This window comes from Chrysemys picta, chromosome 2, assembly GCF_011386835.1.
Source record: "Chrysemys picta bellii isolate R12L10 chromosome 2, ASM1138683v2, whole genome shotgun sequence".
Classification (NCBI taxonomy): Eukaryota; Metazoa; Chordata; order Testudines; family Emydidae; genus Chrysemys; species Chrysemys picta.
In genome coordinates, this window is record NC_088792.1 from 248,383,777 (window position 1) to 248,404,178 (window position 20,402).

Here is a 20,402-nt window from a genome sequence, read left to right on the forward strand (position 1 = left end):
AATATTCTAAATCCAGACAGGTTGGTTATGACCAATGCTGTTTGTTTACCTGGTGGCTCCTTGGTAGTCCATAGAGAGTTGGTCCCAGTCCACTTTCTAGTGGACAAATCATAGAATATCAGGGTTGGAAGGACCTCAGGAGGTCATCTAGTCCAACCCACTGCTCAAAGCAGGACTAATCCTCAGACAGATTTTTACCCCAGTTCCTTAAATGGCCCCCTCAAGGATTGAACTCACAACTCTGGGTTTAGCAGGCCAATGCGCAAACCATTGAGCTATCCCTCCCTCCATCAGAGAAATTACCGCCATCATAATTGGTCCCCTTGTCAGCAGAAAGGCAAAGGCCTGAATGGGAGTGAGGGATAGACAGGTCACTCTCCCCTAGAGATGGGGCAAGTGTACTCTGATTTTTGTTCAGGGACTTTTGTGAAGGTTCCTAGAGCAGGCTAATGAACTCTGCTGAAATCATGGAAAAGTTTTTGGATTTCTGAGTTTCACCTTCTTACAGCTGTGAGCACAGGTGACTAAAAGTTCAAACAGGCCATGTCCCCTTGTCTGCTTATGATGGGGGAAGTGAGGAGTGGAGTCATCAGATGGTCTCTTCACAACTGCTGGTCCCTTAAAAAAAAGTGTGATCAATTTTGCCATTCCTAGTCTGTCTACATTGATCAGAATATGGTGGTGGAAGAAGGAGAGACACACTACTCTCAAGTGCTTTGGGGAATAGTCTGACCCCCAAGTTCTTGTATGTGTGCAACTTGTAGAAACACCCTTTGTTTTTTGAATTTGCATTATCCTGTTAAATGAAGAAGTGACCTGGTTGGAAGTACCAAGGAATAATATAATGCCCCTGTTGGGGATGGAGATCTCTAAACTGAAGGAATGCCCTGTATAATGGGAAGATTGGACAGCTATCCTCTTGGATAGTGACCAACTTTGCTCTTGTCTTTTGAAGAGAGGAGACTTAACTGAAACTAGACCAGCAAACCAACTCATCTCTCTGGAAAGAGAATTTGTTCCCACAAATCATAGAATCCTAAAAATGTAGGGCAGGAAGGGACTTTGGTAGGTCATCTAGTCGAATTCCCTTCACTGAGGCAGGACTAAATATTACCTAGACCATCCCTGATAGATGTTTGTCTAACCTGTTCTTAATATCACTGACTAAGATTCCACACCCTCCCTAGGCATTTTGTCCAAGTGTTTAACTGTGCTGACAGGAAGTTTTTCCTAGTGTCTAATCTAAATCTCCCTTGCTGCAATGTTATGCCCATTACTATGTGTCCTGTACTCTGTGGTTAAGGAGACCAATTTATCATGTGCCTCCCTATAATAACCTTGAGAGCAAGAGATGGCTTCTGTGTATTGTCACATACTTTTTTTGTTTTGTGATTTCTACACAGATAACTTTATGAAAATGTGAGCAAGTTTTTTCCAGGTTGGAAAGACCCTAGATTTACTTTGAGGCTGTCTTGCTGAATATACTGGAATTTGGTGAACCATGTTAATCTATCCTCCTTTGGTTCTTTTAGGTCTTTCTCCTCCGTCCTACTCACTTCCAGCTCCTGCAGCAGTTATTCCAACAGAAGCTGCCCTTTATCAGCCCTCCATGCTTTTGAATCCACGAACGCTCCAGCCCTCCACAGCATACTATCCAGCTGGCGCTCAGCTCTTCATGAACTACACGTACTATCCCAGGTAAAGCAATGAGACCGGAACAAAGAAGTCCTTTAGAGAGCTTCATGCATTTGCTGTAAAAGAGTATTGGCTGCCATGGTGAAGGCTTGTGCTGTAGGGAATAGCCTGCTCAGTATTTGATCAGGGTAATTATTTCGGAATCCACTGGTGGGGTTCCAGTTTTAGGTGGCAAATTTTAATGTGTGTAAAATATTGGTCACTTGAATAGCGTGTGACTTTTTGAAAAGTGACCAACTGACTTAGAAGCACACTTGTTATTGCCTCTCCGTGGGAATTGTCCTTTTTTTGTTAAGGGGCTTTGTCAGGTAAAAATCCCATGGTTTGCGTCTTAAAATCAGAGGTTTGCACTAATGTCTTATACCAGAATTTTGCCTATTCCTTCCCTCAACTTGTTTTGCAGTGTTCTGACTGATGCCCTCCACCCTCAAGGTAACTGCTTTTCAGTGTCGCTGTACAGTTAAAGGATTTTGTAAACTTTGATGGGGAAAGGCGCTATGTAAATATTCCCACGTGCTTCAGTGCAAGTTGACTGACTAATGTTCTTTTCCCTCCTCCATCCCCCATTTCTCTCCTCTGAGGGCTTTTAGCTTTTCCTGGTTAAAGGAAACAAACACCGGTCTCTTGTGGGTGGAATATAGTGGGTTTAATGTATACTTCACAATCACAAAGTAACTGTTAGTTCTGACTGGAATGCAAAGTACTTCATACTGTCGAGATTGTATGTGAGGTCTGGTATACACTACAAAGGTCAATGTAAGCCGTCTTGCGTTAACCTAGTTGTGCATGTGTCTACATTTAAACTTGTCTCTCACTGATATAAGCACCACATTAGAGATGCAGTAACACCGTCCCCCATTGAGCCGGGGTCAATGTACTGAGGTCAATGTAGCAAGAGGGTAAAAGCTGTTGCCTATGACAACACTAACAGTCCTCCAGCAGCTGTCCCACAATGCCTGACACTGATAGCTCTGCTCACAATGGTAAATGCCCAGTGGTCACAGAAACCGAACGGCCTCCCTTCCCTTTAAAGCCTCATACATTTTTTTAAATGACTTTTCCTGATTGTCCAGCTTGGCAAGCACATCTAGCAGCAATCCATTGTTGTGTACAACTGCCCAGCTGACCATGCAGGCTACATGCTCCAGAGGTACTCCGAAATGGAGTAGACTGGAGATATTGGATCTCCTAGGCCAGTGAGAAGAAGAGGCTGTGTAGGCATAGCTACAGACCCGCCAAAGAAAGGTGGATATCTATGAGCAGATTGCATGGGAGGCAGGCGAAGGGGTATGACCAGGACTGGCACCAGTGCCATATGAAAGCAAAGGAACTGTGTCAAGCTATCAGAAGGCCAGCAATGCCAACAGTCTATCTGGTGCCGAGCTGCAGACGTACTGCTTTTACAAAGAGCTGAATGCTGTACTTGGCGGAGACCCCACCACCACTCCACAGACTATTGTGGATATCACCAAGAAGCCCAAGTCTCAAGCCTCTGGCAAGGAAGAGGTGGAGGAGGATGGGGAATGTGAGAGTGGGAGGTCCAGCTACAAGGTGAACCAGAACCTGTTTGAGACTCCACCACAATCCAGTCAGTCCCAGCAGTCAAGCACAAGCGAGCCTGATGCGGGGAAGCAACCTTGGGTAAGTGTGTAAATGTATTTCCCATTACAATGATGGCACCTTCAACTTACCAGGAAACAGCTGTTGACTCTTCATTAATTTACTTGTTGTAGAAGAGGTAGTGTTATCTGCTTTTCATTCCCCTCTAGAGGTAGGATAGTGGGGCCATGTGGAACAATTTGTTTATGTACACAGGAATGTTCCTTGAATCCTCCTGAGTGTCTTGATGAAACTTTCATGGAAGTACTCTGCAACCCTCTCCAGAATGTTTCTAGGGATGGCAGCCTTATTTCTTCCTTTGCAATAAGGACACTTTCCCATGCCAGTCAATAATAATTTGAGAGACAAGATACGTAAGGTAATATCTTTTATTGGTCCAACTTCTGTTGGTGAGAGAGACAAACTTTCAAGCCACACAGAGCTCTTCAAGTCTGGGAAAGTGATGCTCTGAGTACATTTCTGTGTAGCTCAAAAGCTTCTCACCAAGAGAAGGTGGTCCAATAAAAGATATTACCTCACCTACCTTGTCTCGTTAATATCTTGGGACTAACATAGCTACAACCACACTGCATACAGTAATAACTTTGGCATGTGCCACTGCAGTACACAGGCTAGCAGCATACAAGCCTGGAGGCTTCAGGACACCAGCAGTGCTCTGTGCCTTTGTTACCCTCAGGAAAGAGAGATCAGATAAAACCTTCAGCATTTGTGGTCAATGGTGCCAGCATTCAGTGCCATTGCCCTTTATGCATAGCTTCATGCAACTGAGCAATTCCCTCTTCATTTCCCTCATTCCTGGTGGGCGATACTCATCAGTGCTGGTGCTGTGAGTGGTACTGCACACAAGCACTCTGTAGCAGAAGTGTCAATAAGCATGTCTGGTGTAAAATTTTAGGGGAGGAAGGGAAGGGAGTTCTGAATTTTCACTTTCACTTTCCACTGTGACTATACTGACAATAGTACCTCTGTGTGTTTTATCTGCAGCTGCTGCCGTTGCAGCCTTGAGGGGTTCCACAGCCACAACTGTGGAACGCCTAAGCCAGATAAGGAGAAAAAAGAGGACTCAGGATGACACATTCAGCAAGATCCTGCAAGCCAGTGTTGCATCAGACCATGAGCAAGGGGCCTGGAGGATGAACACTGCAGGTAGCCTGTAGAAAGTTCCAGGAATCTTCGAAGAAAAAAAAGAATCAGATGCACCAGGACATGACTGGGCTTCTTCGGCAGCAAACAGATGCCGAAGACTCTTGTGGACCTACAGGTTCAACAGTCATGGGCTCGCCTCCCTTTGCAGTTCATGGAGAACTCCATTACAGCATCATCTCCCTACACACCCGCTCAACATACCACATGGTATCAGGGGGCCGCATCCCGACTCCTACCACTTCACCCCAAAGAGCATTAAGGACAGCCACACTTCTCATACATTGACCTGAGACAGCAACCATGGCTGTCTCAGGTCAATGTATGTGTAGGTAAAATGGACATGAATGTTCTTTCCGCTTAAGTTCTGTTCCATTAATTTAAGTTTTTAATGTATTTGCTTTTAAATTGCACGGACTTCTTGGACTGACTTAGTTACTGAATAAAATTCTATTTGGAAAAATAATTCCTCTTTATTAGTTCACAACATATGCTGCAGAGAACTTAGCAGTTCTGAAAGGACCCACTTCTTGCTGTACAGTGTGACAGCACATAGGATCAGTGACACAATGTAATAATCCTACATGTACAGCAAACGCTTCAAAATTAATAGGAGCATTGACAGTGTTATATTCACAGATGTACACCATGTATCACACAATTCCTAACAGAATTGAAAACAGCAGGACCAGGTAGAGCACAATCCACCACAATGTATTACTGTGGCTCGCAGTTAAAGTGCTCTTTCAAAGCCTCTCTTAGCCATATAGCTCAGGGCTGACCTCTTCTAATAGCCCTTGTGTCTAGCTGTTGAAACTCGGCAGACAGCCACTCCACTTCCCACTCTCAGCAAATTTTTCCCCTTTTGCTTCACAGATATTATGTGGGACACAGCAGGCAGCTATAACCATTGTGATTTTTTTTAAATTCAGGTTCAATCTTGTGAATGAAGTGACACTGGCGTTGTTTAATCTACCAAAAGCTCATTCAGTTGTCATTCTGCATCTGCTGAGCCAGTGGTTGAACCTTTCCTTGGTGCTGTCAAGGTGGCCGGTGTACAGCTTCATGAGCCAGGGGAACAACAGCTAGAATGGGTGTCCCCCAGGATTACTATTAGTATTAGAAATACTATTAGTATTTCGACATTGGCAATGGTTATCCACCAGGTGGGAAAGTCCATAAGGCTTTTTTTTTTTTTTTTTTTTGCGTAATTGTCTGGTATACATTCCCGACTTACGCAAAATTTGACTTATGCAAGGCGTTCCGGAAGAGAACGCTTGCATAAGTCAGGGAGCATCTGTATCATGCACCTTCTCTGACCAGCCAACCCTGATGTTGTTGAAGCATCCCTGGCGATCCACCAACACTTCATAATTATAGAAATAGTCCTTTCTGACCTCTGCGGCAAGGTGGCCTGGTGCCAAAATAGGGATACATATGCCATCTATTGCTCCACAGCAGTTTGGGAACCCCATTGCTACAAATCCATCCACTACATTCTGCACATTGCTCAGAGTCAGTCCTGCATAGCAGGAGGCGATTAATGGCCCTGAACACTTGTATGACAATGGGCCCCACAGTGGATTTTGCATCGCCAGAATGATTTCCCACTGTTTGGTAGCAATCCAGCTCTGCAGGTTTCCACAGTGCAATTGCCACTCACTATTCCCATTGTCAATGCAGCTCTCATTTTGGTGCCCTTGCACTGGAGGACTGAGGCAAGCTCAGCAAATCCAGAAATATGGCTTTGCACATCCGGAAGTTCTGCAGCCACAGCTTGTCATCCCAAGCCTCCGTTATGATGTCATCCTGCCAGTCAGTGCTCATTTCCCAGGCCCAGAGCAGCGCTCCACCCATCTGCAGCTGCTCTGTGAACACCACCAACAATCTTAGAATTGATTCACGTATATTTCACAGCAATCTGTCCTCCAATAAATTGTCATATTCCCACTGATTCAGTTCTTCTTACAACTCTGCAAATATTGGAGGAACGTGCGTTCTGTGCTTGCAACACTTATGACAATAGTGCAGAACTGTGCAGGCTCTGTGCTTCTGTCAGAGATGGTGGACAGTAAGGAGGGCCATGTGAATTGGTGTGTGGTTTTTTTTTTTTAAGGTGCAAAACTTATAGGATATAGATAATTGCACGCTGAGAAGTGGACTCCTTGCTCCCAATCCCCCATGTGCAACTCATTTCTGCCTCACCAGGCATTGCCAAAACTTCACCAAAAGACAGTGTGCTGGATGGTGGTGGGTTGTACACTGGGATACCTACCCATGGTGCACTGCACTGTGCATTGACACAAGCACTCCTGGTGAGTACCTGCAGTGCCAATAGAAGGAGCTAAGTATGCATGTGCACGAGGAATATATGAACTGTGGTAGCTTTATGCTACATAACTTGCATCATCCACAGTTTGTAGAGTAGATGTGGCCTTAGTAAGTGGAATATCGGATGGCTAATCTAAACCTCTTTTGGTGATCTTCTGTTGGTGCCCTGAAGCCATCCATACAATCTTTTACAGCATGAAGTATCCTTTCTGGGACATACTGTGCATATCCGCCATTGTTTGCTGGAAGCCCAGGGCATACTTTAACAACATATCCTGCTGAAACATTCAACCTCCCTAAAAATATCTAATGGAAAGTTCTCATTAAACCACTCTTCATTTCTGTCTGTACTAAACAAACAGTGTTGCATTCCCTTCATCCCTAGCCACCAACAATTGAAATGCATTCTAGTACCATACATTCTAGTGGAAACTTACAGGAGGGGGTTAAACAATGTTGATACCAATGGTGGACCACTTTTTTCACAATCCTTGCTTCTTGTGAGTCAAATTATCCAAGTTCTATTCAGCAATTTAAAAAGGAAGTTGCCATAATAGCTGTCTCTCTTTGAAATAGATCATAGGCAACCCCATTCTTGATGCGAGCATTATCCCTGAAATGTTCTAGAAGGCCGTTCATGGGGGCCATTTGGAACTTTCCCCTGTCTGTGTTCAGTGTGTGTTATATGGGGGAGTAGTGACCATCCCAAAAATGTGAATCTAGAGGGAAACTCTCACTGGGGAGGGAAACATTGCTTTGCTTAACTGTGCTTCAAGATTTCCATGTGGAGTCTCTGGGTAAGGATTCCTGAACTAGGCCCCAAGAGATGTTGTTTCCTAGAAGATGTTGAGGGTACCATCCACCCTAGAGTGGTAGCCAATATGGGTGATGTTCACCAAAGACCTGAAGTATAGGTTGGGCTGTGCAGGAGCTGAGAGCCCAGCAGGGCCGGCTCCAGACACCAGCATAGCCAGCAGGTGCCTGGGGCAGCCAATGAAGAGGCGGGCGGCACCTCCGTCCGTTCGGCAGCAATTCGGCGGCGGGGTCATCACTCCCTCTTGGAGCGAAGGACCTGCCACCGAATTGCCGCCGTAGAATGAAGCGGTGGTAGAGCTGCTGCCGCTTGCAATCACAGCTTTTTTTTGTTTGGTTAGTTAGGTTGTTTGTTTTGTTTTTGCTGCTTGGGGGTGGCAAAAACGCTAGAGCCGGCCCTGGCAGCACGGCTCATTATTTTAAATGAATAACTTTGAAGAGATGGTGCCATGGGTGCACTCGCTGCTGGTACTGCCTCCTCCTGGCTGTCCTGGGATTAGCTCTCCCCAGTGCAGGGTCTATCCTGGCGTACTCTCATCCTGCGGATCCCTCTCACTCCAAGAACCACAGCCTCCTCTTTATGACTCAGCCCTCCGGCTGGGGTCACTATGTGGTTTCCACTTCCAGGGGGTAACAAAGTCTTTCCAGAACAAATTGGATTAGGTAGTCCACTGCCATGTCCCCAGTGGCTGGTAGAGGAACCTGGCCACACCCTCTACTCTGGGTTCTAGCTCAGGGGTCCTCGAGTCAGCAGCCAAGGCCTGCACTGTCTTATCTTGCTGTTTTCCCCTTCTGTTGCCAGCTTCCTGGCTTATATAGAACCCTCCAGATGAGCCTGCTTCCAATCAATTCCCTGTTCCTCTTCCAGGTGCAGCCTGTGGAGTTAATTGGCCCACCTGGCCATCTTAACCCCTTCCAGTCCTATGTGGGGTAGACACCCTAGCACAGATAGGTTACATTTTACTGAACCAGGATGGACAGCTCACATTTATCTGCACAGAAAAAAAAAAATGTAAAAGGGAAATTCCAAAACTAAACCATCTTAAAATTAGTTAAGTTTGCTACACTTGCCTATCATGTCACTTACCAAACTCAACCACTTAATGTAAAAGCAAGGAAATGAATAGCTAAGCACATCATAAAACTTGCACAGGGCACATAAAACAAATAATCCTTCTCAATAAGATATGCAACCTTAATTCTGACCTAAATTACTATTCTTTCTTTGAGTCCATAATACATACACCACAAACAACCCTTCTGGAAAAAACAGGAACTATGACCCTGTAAAACAATTCATGCGGGCATAGGGTCTACCTGTGTAGAGCCCCTACACTGCAGTCAGGGGGTTCTATGTAGGTGCAGAGGTCCCACTGCAAGCTGCTCAGGACCAGGGCAGATACACAACAATTTCATGTATTGATCAGCCTCAGAAGCAAGTCCAAATACGCCCATAAAGTTATTTTTAATTGACAGTTGTACACTATTCCTAGGAAATTAAATATGGGATACTATTCCAAAGAACATCAACTGTAACTACTTTACCTCAAAATTCTACTTTCTTAATAAATCAGCTGACTTTTTCCATTTGATAGTTTCTGTTAGGGCACTAACTAAATATCTTCTAATATTTAGGAAAAGCCTTAATTAATTTAATAAAAATTTGTGACTTGTTTAGTTGCAATAAAAAACTATCATATAGAAAGATATGCATTTATGTGAGCAGTATAAGACTTACTCCCTTGGGTTTTGTAAATGATGTGATAAGGAAGTACTCTTTTTCTTTTTTTTGTTATTGAATAACCTTAACCTTTTTTTCTTTTTAATGAAGTTTTCTGGAACTGAAAATAATCCAGCAAATGTGAAGTAAGGGGAAGGAGTGGGTCTTCTCAGTGCTAAAATGTATATTTAAATGCATGTACATGGAAAAGCAATAAGGAGTCAGTAGCAAATGACCAAACATTGGCCCATAAATCTAATAAGTGTGCATTTATGGAAATAAGGAAAGCCTCTTTGACCTACTACCAAAAGGTTCAACAGCTTGTGTTGACAAGGTCAAGGATTTCTATAATGGCTGATTCCATCATTGACATAGTACTCTACTCCTTTTTCTTTTTCTTCTTTTTCAATTTTCTCTATACCGCCCCAATCCTCCAAGTTTTCTTGTGCTTATCACAAGCCCCCAAGGGAGACAGTTTCAACTGTCTTTCTTTCAGTGTACTAGTGCCAGGGCCAGCAAACTTCGGCACGCAGCCCATCAGGGTAATCTGCTGGCAGGCTGCAGACGGTCAATGTAAACAAAATGTCTCCCGGCCCACCAGCGGAATACCCTGATGGGCTACGTGCCGAAGGTTGCTGACCCTGTACTAGTGCTATAGTTTTTAATAATAAAAAGGCTTGTCAGTGTATGGGAATACATGTGTGATATATAAGAAAATAATGTAAGAGTTGAGTTGACTTGTTATATTGATCATAAACTGCTGTAATTACGTTGCTTGTGCATGTTCACACAACACACCTTGTGTCAGCAGAATGCATCCACAGGTGGTGCTTGAGCACCATGGATAGCTATCCCACTATGCAAATCATCACCTTCTTCCACTAGGAGTTCTGGGGATGGATTGCAGTGCATCATGGGGAAGGATCACCGCCCCCATGACGCAGTTTTCTCCATTCCATAATTCCAAGGGCTTCCAACTGCATTTTGTGCCGTTTTTCATCTGTGCCTGTACACTTTGCACCTGTCCTCTCTGCCTGAAAGCATGGATCCTGCACTGCTCACCAGTCTTGTGATAAGTATTATGAACACAACATGGCTGATCATACAGTATTTCATGAGCTGCGAATCTGAACAGAAATCTGTACTGCTTGCCCTGTTGCGTGCCATTGAAAGAAACAATTCAAAATTGATGATGTCATTCGCAGAGAGCTGCACACAGTGGACTGTCACTAGTGAGGTTGGGAAACGAGCACCGAGTGGTGGAATCGAATTGTGATGCAGGTATGGGATGATGAGCAGTGGCTGCAGAACTTTTGTAAGCGCAAAACCACCTTCCTTGAACTGTGTGCGGCGCTTGCCCCTGGCCTGTGGCGCAAGAACACCAAAATGAGAGCTGCCTTAAGGGTGAAAAAGCGAGTGGTGATCACAGTGTGGAAGCTGGCAATTCTAGACTGCTATTGGTCAGTTGCAAATCACTTTGGAGTTGTGAAGTCCACCATGAGGATTGCGGTGATGCATGTATGCAGGGCCATTAATCATCTCCTGCTACGAAGGACTGTGACTCTGGGCAATGTGCATGAAATAGTGCATGACTTTGCGGCAATGGGATTCCTTAACTGCGGTGGGGCGGTAGATGGTGCACCCATCCCAATTTTGGCCCCAGACCATCTTGCGACGGAGTACATCAACAGAAAAGGCAACCTCTCTATGGTATTGCAGGCACTGGTGGATCACTGGGGACATTTCACTGACATCAATGTGGGGTGGTCAGGGAAGGTGCATGACGCACACATCTTCAGAAATACTGGCCTGTATAGAAAGCTGCATTCAGGGACTTTCTTTCCAGACCAGAAGATTCCAATAGGGTATGTGGAAATGCCCAAATGATCCTGGGAGACCCAGCCTACCCTTTACTTCTGTGGCTCATGAAGTCTTTCACTGGAAACCTTGACAGCAGCAAGGAGCACTTCAACAACAGACTCAGCAGGTGCAGAATGACCATAGAATGTGCATTTGGCAGATTAAAGCGTTGTTGGCACTGCCTTTTTGGCAAGTTAGACCACAGTGAGGAAAATATTCCCATGGTCATAGCAGCCTGATGTGTTCTGTATAACGTTTGTGAAGCCAAGGGGGAAAAGTTTCCCCAGGGTGGAAGGTTGAGGTAGATCAACCTGGCAGCTGATTTTGAGTAGCCAGATATCAGGACAATTAGAGGGGCACAGCGGGTGCTATCCAAATCAGGGAGGCTTGGAAGCATCATTTTGACAATGAGTACCAGGAATGTGTCTTTCTGTAATGAATTGAGCCAAGCATTGTTTGCTTGCCACCTTCAATAACTCTTGTAATGATTCCTGCTTATTAACTGTACTCTGCAGATGTGGCGATTGCCACGGTATTTGAATTTCTGTTGCAACCACTGTGTAGGTCACAAATAAAGAATCACTGTCTTTGGGGTGTACATTTTTATTAAACAGCAATACACAGATTAACAATTCTTACAGGGACATAGAATCATGGAATATCAAGGTTGGAAGGGACCTCAAGAGGTCATCTAATCCAACCCCCTCCTCAAAGCAGGACCAATCCCCAACTAAATCATCACAGCCAGGGCTTTGTCAAGCCTGACCTTAAAAACCTCTAAGGAAGGAGATTCCACCACCTCCCTAGGTAACCCATTCCAGTGCTTCACCACCCTCCGAGTGAAAAGGTTTTTCCTAATATCCAACCTAAACCTCCCGCACTGCAACTTGAGACCATTACTCCTTGTTCTGTCGCCTGGTACCACTGAGAACAGTCTAGATCCATCCTCCTTTGGAACCCCCTTTCAGGTAGTTGAAAGCAGCTATCCAATCCCCCCTCATTCTTCTCTTCTGCAGACTAAACAATCCCAGTTCCTTCAGCCTCTCCTCAGAACAGATGAGGCCTCACCAATGTCTAATAGAGGGGAATAATCACGTCCCTCAATCTGCTGACAATGCCCCTACTTATACAGCCCAAAATGCCGTTAGCCATTTTTGGCAACAAGGGTACACTGTTGACTCATATCCCCAGCTTCTCATCCACTGTAACCCCTAAGTCCTTTTCTGCAGAACTGCTGCCTAGCCATTTGGTCCCTAGTCTGTAGTAGTGCATGGGATTCTTCGGTCCTAAGTGCAGGACTCTGCACTTGGCCTTGTTGAACCTCATCAGATTTCTTTTGGCCCAATCCTCTAATTTGTCTAGGTCCCTCTGTATCCTATCCCTACCCTCCAGCATATCTACCACTCCTCTGCAGTCCACACCATCCTCTAGATCATTAATGAAGATATTGAACAAAACTGGCCCCAGGACCGATCCTTGGGGCACTCCGCTTGATACCAGTTGCCAGCTAGACATGGAGCCACTGATCACTACCCATTGAGCCTGACGATCTAGCCAGCTTTCTATCCACCTTATAGTCCATTCATCCAGCCCATACTACTTTAACTTGCTGGCAAGAACGCTGTGGGAGACAGTCAAGGAATAATACGTCCACTTCTTTCCCCTCATCCACAGAGCCAGTTATCTCGTCATAGAAGGCAGTTAGGTTAGTCAAGCATGACTTATCCTTGGTTAATCAATGCTGACTGTTCCTGATCATTTTCCTCTCTTCTAAGCACTTCAGAATTGATTCTTTGAGGACCTGCTCAATGATTTTTCTAGGGACTGAGGTGAGGCTGACTGGCCTGTAGTTCCCTGGATCCTCCTGCCCTTTTTTAAAGATGGACACTACGTTAGCTTTTTTCCAGTCATCTGGGACCTCCCCCAATCACCATGAATTTTCGAAGATAATGGCCAGTGGCTCTGCAATCACATCCGCCAACTCCTTTAGCACCATCGGATGCAGTGACATGACAATGAGCAGCACTCATTGAAGTGAAGATCTCACAGCTGCGTGCAAGTCCAGCTGTCATTATGGAAAATGTGCCTGGGGAGGAGGGAAAGGGTACTGCGATGGGCAGTGAATGTGAGAGGAATGTGTGGGCGGAGTTTGAGGAGGGCATGGAATGCAGTTCTCTATGGGCTGCAGGTGGGGGGTTGAGCATGCATGTGTTCTGCCTGTGGCGCGATCAGGAACATGAGCATCTCTACTCCTCCATGAGCTTTATTATCCACTCCTGACCCTGTCTTCTCTCTTGGCTATCCGTTTGTAGTTTCTCTCTCCACGGTCTGCACTCACTATCTGCCTGATCTGACGATTGCAGCAATTTCCAAAACATGTCGTCTTTGCTCCTACTCCTCATTCACCTCCTTATCTGATGGAGGTGCTCTGCCAGTGTATAGGAGCTGGTCCTCAAGGGCAGATGCAAAAGAAACCATATACAGTCAGTATTGTGTGTGCACTCAGTAGTGAATCATAAGTTACATACACCTCTTTCTCACTTGGAAACATTCGGCACAGCCAGAACATTAAACATGATGAGTTTGACTTGGGGGGAAAAGAGCGTGCAAGACAAGACAGGGTCAGAGTGGTTTCAGAAGGGTATCCGTACAAGCACCTATGGACACTATTCTGAAAAGTGGCACCATTTTCCACAGGTAAGGGCGATCGAAGCTGAATCGCACACTACTGAGGGTAACCAAAGATGTGAGGGTGCATCTCCTGTATGCATGCACCTTCAGAACGGGTCTGTATGCTGCTCGCCTATGTGCTGCATTTGTTCCTCCAGAAGTAATCGCCAATTGGCGCTGCAAAGTTTCCTACAATGGGGGAAGAAACAAAGCAGCTCTGCCAAGGAACCTTCAGCAGAGGATTGCAGAGTATCTACAGGAAAGCTTCCTAGAGCTCTGTGGAAGATTCCCAGGAGATTTCAGTATGTATTAACCAACTTTTCCACAGGACCCCCACTGTGTAGCTGCACAAGGTAATGCAAAGCAGATGCAAACAGTATCTAGGGTGTTAATTTCGATCCCTTCTCCCATTTGCATCATTTAACAAAATAAAGGACACCTGTACCTTGTGTAACTCTGCTCTTTCAAAGAAAGATGAATACTTGCTGGAGCTCCCCTCTTCTCCTTGAGGCACACCAGACCTGGACTATTGGGACTGGCTAGATCCCTCCGGAGTCAAAAAGATGTCCTGGCTCTCCGCACCACCGGACAAACCTATTGCCTGTCCCACATCTTCCTCCAAATCTACCTCCTCGTCCACCACTTCATCCTCGGGGTTGACTCCACTGGTCGCTACCACCAGTCCCCCTGAAATAGCCACAGAGCTCTTGGTGGTGGAAGTGGAGTGGCCACCAAGGATGGGATGCAGTTCCTTGTAGAAGCGGCATGTTTTCCGCGCCACAACTGAGAGATGGTTGGCCTCCCTTGCCTTCTGGTACACCTGCCTCAGCTTCTTGATCTTAGCAGAGCACTGATGTGCGTCTCTTTCATGCCCCTTCTAATCTATGCCATGAGCAAAGTTCCTATGGCTGGATCAGAGCTGTGACTGCACAGCCTCCTCTCCCTACAGACTCACCGGATTCAGCAACTCTGGGGTACTCCACATGGGAGCCCATTTGCTGCCGAAAGCTTCCAATAGCTGGTCATGGAGGAAGAATGCCCTTGTTCTTAAGGAGAGACCCAAGGTTTGCCACTGACTTCTTGTGAGACTTGGGGGTAAATCAATCTCTGCCAATTTTGTTAATCTCTAGAATGTAGCTAATACTGGACTAACTTTGAGGTGTAAAGTCTGTAACACTCACTGAGATCCTTGAAAGTTGCTGTAAGTGCAAAGTATATTTATGTTCATCTAAAGGGCATCAAAACCAATCCCCACTTCTGAATATTCAGTGGCAAAAAATGACTTGTGAGGAAGACGATAGCTGCGGTCTAAATTACATCATTGAGCATGAGATGGTGGTTGGTTTTGGTTTTTAAAATAGATGATACATCTGTCACTTTGTGTGCTGTGGTTCCGTAACAGTCTAAAACTTCCACAACATCTTGCACCATAACACTAAATGTTACGTAGCAGTGATGGCAGCATACAATTACTTATGACTGATATTGGTCATGGTGTTCATGAAGTTAGACTTATTAGAAGTTTCTACAATTTTGTACTCATTGGGTTTTTGCAAGGTTCAGTTTCAAGATGGCTCTTCCTTCTGCTCTTCTATAGAAATACGGTTCAGGTATTGTTAGTGAAGAGGAGGTAAGTGAAGATTCCATGTTCCAATATGTGATCTCCAGTCGTTTGTTTTTCTGATCTATATTAATAGAAAACTCCTATAGCTGGAAGGGGCAGGGGAGAGTGCTGTAACTGGGGACTAGAAACCCTTCCTGCAGGTTACATGCTTATTGACATATTTTAGTCTCTAGAGAATGAGACTTTTTCCAATCACAGTTGGATGTACCTTTCGAGAGGCACCCAGCAATACTCACTCTTCCCTAAACATTCCCCAATGGCAGGCTGCTGGACTTCCAAAAATTATTCAAATCAGAGCATTCCCACAATACAGGCAGAGAAGTACTACTGGGTCCATTCCTGTCGCTTTTTGTTTTCCAATTCTGTTATCTTATACAGAGGGATAGTAGTTATGCACTGAGCAATAATGGGAGATGCAGTGTCTGTTAGATATGCCATGACATTTCATTAACTAGAAAATGTTTGTAACAAATTTGGATGGTGCATCAGTTCCTAATGACTTCTCAGTGTTTCAGAAGGGCAGTTGGTCTTATCTCAAAATATGGGTTGGTAAGCTAGAGTCAAAAAATATAGAAAGAGGGGCAGTTGTTGTGGAGAATAATTTTGTTTAGATATCAATGATTAAATGGCAGATATGGAAGTCCAAGTAGATGGTTGTACAATTTATTGGAAAGAGCTTGATTCCAAAAGCATCACTAGTTCTTGCTCTACAACTAAATAGCTTTCAAAATCCATTTGCTATATTATTTCTTGTCTATATTGAGGGCAAATCACTAAGAAATGGTGGCCTAGTATGGCTTTTCATCTTGTGTTGCAGGTAAAACACTAAACTAGATGGCCAACTAATATAGAGATTAATGTAGGGCCCAATTCTGAAAGTGTTAAATAGTTGCAAAGCTGGAGTAATTGTAAAAAGCTTCACAGGGCCATCTTAATCACTGTTCAAAGTAGTCTGTACAGTTTCCTATTTATCAAGTCAACCGTCCTTCTTCTGAAATATTGATATAAATGTTCCTGTTTGAATGGAAAAATATATAGTTCTCTTCCCTTCTGGTAATTTAAAGATCTTAGGGCAAGTTTTGTAGGAGTGTAGGGTGTTACCACAAGTGTTCCAGCCGAATGCTAACTTCAGCAATTTCATTATGCCTATATGAAATTCACTTTGTGTTCTAAGCTGGAAGTGGTGTACTACCGTGCACCACAAACTGATATAGTTTTGTATGCTTAAAACTGTTGCAATGTTTTTTCCTACCATTGAACTGCATTTCAGTAGTGAGGGCTTACAGACACTGCACTTTAAGTTGACACGGCAAGCCAAATGTGCGCACGTTGCCATTGGTGCTGTGATATGACAAAACAGTCTGTCCTTGTGTCACCCCAAAGGATAGTTCAAAACCCTTTAGTCCTCTGAAAGCTAGACTTGTAGGTCTTGGAATTCTCTCAAGGAGGTGACTGTTCAAAATTCAAGGAAGCTTGGTAACCCTAAATGGTGTACATAGTTTGAGCTTTGGGGATTGTTGAAGATGGAATGTTTTATATTATATGTTAATTGAGCTGAGCTGGATGATAGTTCTGTCTTCTTGAGTTAGATTATAACTCCTTCAGAGTAGGGGCTTTCTTAGCATATGCCTTTATTAGCGCCTAGCACAATGGGGCCCTTATCTTAGTTAAAGCCTTTAAGTGCTACCATAATACAAGTAATGGTACTGGAAATCTGTGTCCAGCTCCTGCTCCAAGTCTTACTTCCTAGGCCAGTGGTTTTCAACCTGTGGTCCACAGACCCTTGGCAGTCTGCAGACTATCTAAGATTTCCAATGGGGTTTGCATCTCCATTCAAAATTTTTTAGGGATCCGCAAATGAAAAAAGGTTGAAAACCACTGTCCTGAGCCAACAAGGGCCTGGGAGTGCTGTGAGGGCATCGGAGTGCTGCTCATGGAGAAATCTGAAACCTTGCTCATCTATGACTCTTCCCACTGCCTAGGCTGATGGGGCTTATCAGGGAGATGTGTCCAGCCCTCCTTAGCAAGAAGGATTGTGAGCTCATGGAGTCTCAAAGCTGAAGTTCCAAATTGGCAGAGTAGAGAGGATCCCAGTAACTCTGTTAAGGATTCAGAGGAACCCCAGCCATAGAAAAGAAGATTAATCAATTAGAAAAACAAAATAAACAAAAACCAGTCAGTGACATAGTTGCGTTGTCTTACTGTGTTTTCCCTTTAGTCCCCCAGGTTCACCTCGTACCCTTGGCTACTCCCTTTCAGCGGCTAACACTAATGTCCCTCCTCAGCATGGCATGATGGTCAAAATGCAGGGCCTGGCTTACAGTTCTGGGTTTAAGGAAATTCGTAACTTGTTCCAAGGTTACTAGATCAGTAGCTTGAAGGCAGAAAATCTTCAGTGCTCCTGTTAACTATCTTTAAATTCATTATCTAAGATAAATCTTTAAGATTGCAATTTGAGACCAGTTGCTTGTTTAAGGGAAGAGAAACTCAAGCCATAGAAAGAGTTGTAGGAAAGGGTTTGGAAGTTTGGCCTATACAGTTGGAGAACTGAAAATCTAGAAAGTGTCTAAGGGTATGTCTACACTACGAGAGTAGTTCGATTTTACTTGAAACGAATTTGTGGAACCGATATTACAAAGTCGAACGTGTGTATCCGCACTAAGGACAGTAATTCGACTTTGTGAGTCCACACTAACGGGGCAAGCGTCGACATTGGAAGCGGTGCACTGTGGACAGCTATCCTGCAGTCCCCGCTGCTCACTGGAATTCTGCGTCGAGCCCCCAATGCCAGCTGGGGCAAAAAAATGTGTCAAGGGTGGTTTTGGGTAACTGTCATCATTCAACCCTCACTCCCACCCTCCCTCCGTGAAAGCGCCAGCGGGCAATCAGTTCACGCACTTTTCTGGTGATTGACAGCGCAGACACCACAGCACTGCGAGCCTGGATCCCGCTGCGATCATCGCTGCAGTTATGGCCGTTGTCAACACCTCGCAGCTTATCCACCTTTTTTCAGAGGCAGATGCTGAGAAATCGGGCGAGGAGGCTACGGCAGCGCGGTGAGGACATTAAGTCTGAGAGGGGCACAGACCTCTCACAAAGCACGGGACCCGTGAACATCATGGTGGCAATGGGTCATGTTGATGCTGTGGAACAGCGATTCTGGGCCCGGGAAACAAGCATGGACTGGTGGGACCGCATAGTGCTGCAGGTCTGGGATGAATCACAGTGGCTGCGAAACTTTCGCATGCGTAAGGGAACTTTCCTGGAACTTTGTGAGTTGCTGTCCCCTGCCCTGAAGCGCAAGAACACCCAGATGCGAGCAGCCCTGATGGTCCAGAAGCGAGTGGCCATAGCCCTCTGGAAGCTTGCAACGCCAGACAGCTACCGGTCAGTCGTGAACCAATTTGGAGTGGGCAAATCTACCGTGGGGGTTGCTGTGATGCAAGTAGCCAATGCAATCATTGAGCTACTGCTCTCAAAGGTAGTGACACTGAGAAACGTGCAGGTGATCATAGATGGCTTCGCTGCGATGGGATTCCCAAACTGCGGTGGGGCTATAGATGGAACTCGCATCCCTATCCTGGGACCGGACCACCAGGCCGGCCAGTACATTAACCGAAAGGGCTACTTTTCAATGGTGCTGCAAGCACTGGTGGACCATAGGGGACGTTTTACCAACATCAACGTCGGATGGCCGGGCAAGGTTCATGATGCTCGCGTTTTCAGGAACTCTGGTCTGTTTAGACGGCTGCAGGAAGATATTTACTTCCCGGACCACAAAATAACTGTTGGGGATGTGGAGATGCCTATAGTGATCCTCGGGGACCCAGCCTACCTGCTAATGCCCTGGCTCATGAAGCCCTATACAGGCACCCTGGACAGTGAAAAAGAACTCAACTACCGGCTGAGCAAGTGCAGAATGGTGGTGGAGTGTGCTTTTGGACTTCTGAAGGGGAGATGGAAAAGCTTACTGACTCGCTCTGATCTCAGCGAAACCAATATCCCCATTGTTATTGCAGCTTGTTGTGTGCTCCACAATCTCTGTAAGAGCAAGGGGGAGACGTTTATGGCAGGGTGGGAGATTGAGGCAAATCGCCTGGCTGCTGATTATGTCCAGCTGGGCAATTAGAGGAGCCCAGAGAGACGCACTGTGCATCCGGGAAGCTTTGAAAGCTAGGTTCCAGAGTGAGCAGGGTAACCTGTGACTATTAAGTTTGTTTAAACAGAAGCTGAACCTGCCCCTGTTTCTTTACCCAGTTAATGTTGACGATCCTCTCCAGTTACCAACCCCCTTCCCCCCCTTCCAACACACCTTTAAAAATAAAATAAATGAAACTTTGTTCATTAACACAGTTTTCTTTATTAAGGATTTCGTGGTAAAGTGTTGAAACTGGGACGCAGACTGTGGTGGGGAGCGGGTGTAGTGATGGAAAGGACGCAGTGCCCTCCTTTCACGTTCCAAGCAATGATCCTAGCGTTAGCCAGTTCCTGCTGCCGGCAATCCGGCCAGCATGAACTCTGCCCCTGTCCCACCCCCCTCGCGGCTGTCCCTGGGAAAGATCCCTCCATGCTGCCCCTGTCACGCCTCCCCCATGTGGCTGTAAACCGCTGGTTACAGTTATGTAAAGGAACAGGCAATCGGTCCCAATACTAACATTCCCCTAATTCAAAGCAGGTCACCATGAGTGATATCACTCTGATGAGGATTTTGGAGACCGAGAAAGAGCGCATGCTGCGTGAATGCCAGCAAACACCAGGGCCGTATGCCGCCATGCTTTGCGAGGCAATGATCCCGGAGTACTTGCTGCTAGCCTGGCACGGAAAAGTTTCCTACCATGGAGGACGCAATAAGGCCGCTCTCCCCAGGAACCTGATGCAAAGGCTTTCACAATACCTCCAGGAGAGCTTCGTGGAGATGTCCCAGGA

At 45.5% G+C, this 20,402-nt stretch overlaps 1 protein-coding gene across 6 annotated transcripts in view; it reads left to right on the forward strand.

Annotated features, from left to right (window-relative positions):
- ESRP1 (epithelial splicing regulatory protein 1) overlaps positions 1-20,402 on the forward strand; it is a 67,308-nt gene that overhangs the window by 35,957 nt on the left and 10,949 nt on the right. For 3 of the 6 annotated variants that reach the window (XM_065585925.1, XM_065585926.1, XM_065585924.1), the window contains exons 13-14: positions 1,533-1,698; positions 2,099-2,127. In XM_065585925.1, coding sequence (XP_065441997.1) covers positions 1,533-1,698; positions 2,099-2,127 — 195 coding nt within the window. The remainder of the gene's footprint in view (positions 1-1,532; positions 1,699-2,098; positions 2,128-20,402) is intronic. The other 3 variants (XM_042845110.2, XM_024105261.3, XM_024105259.3) reach the window with 1 other exon arrangement.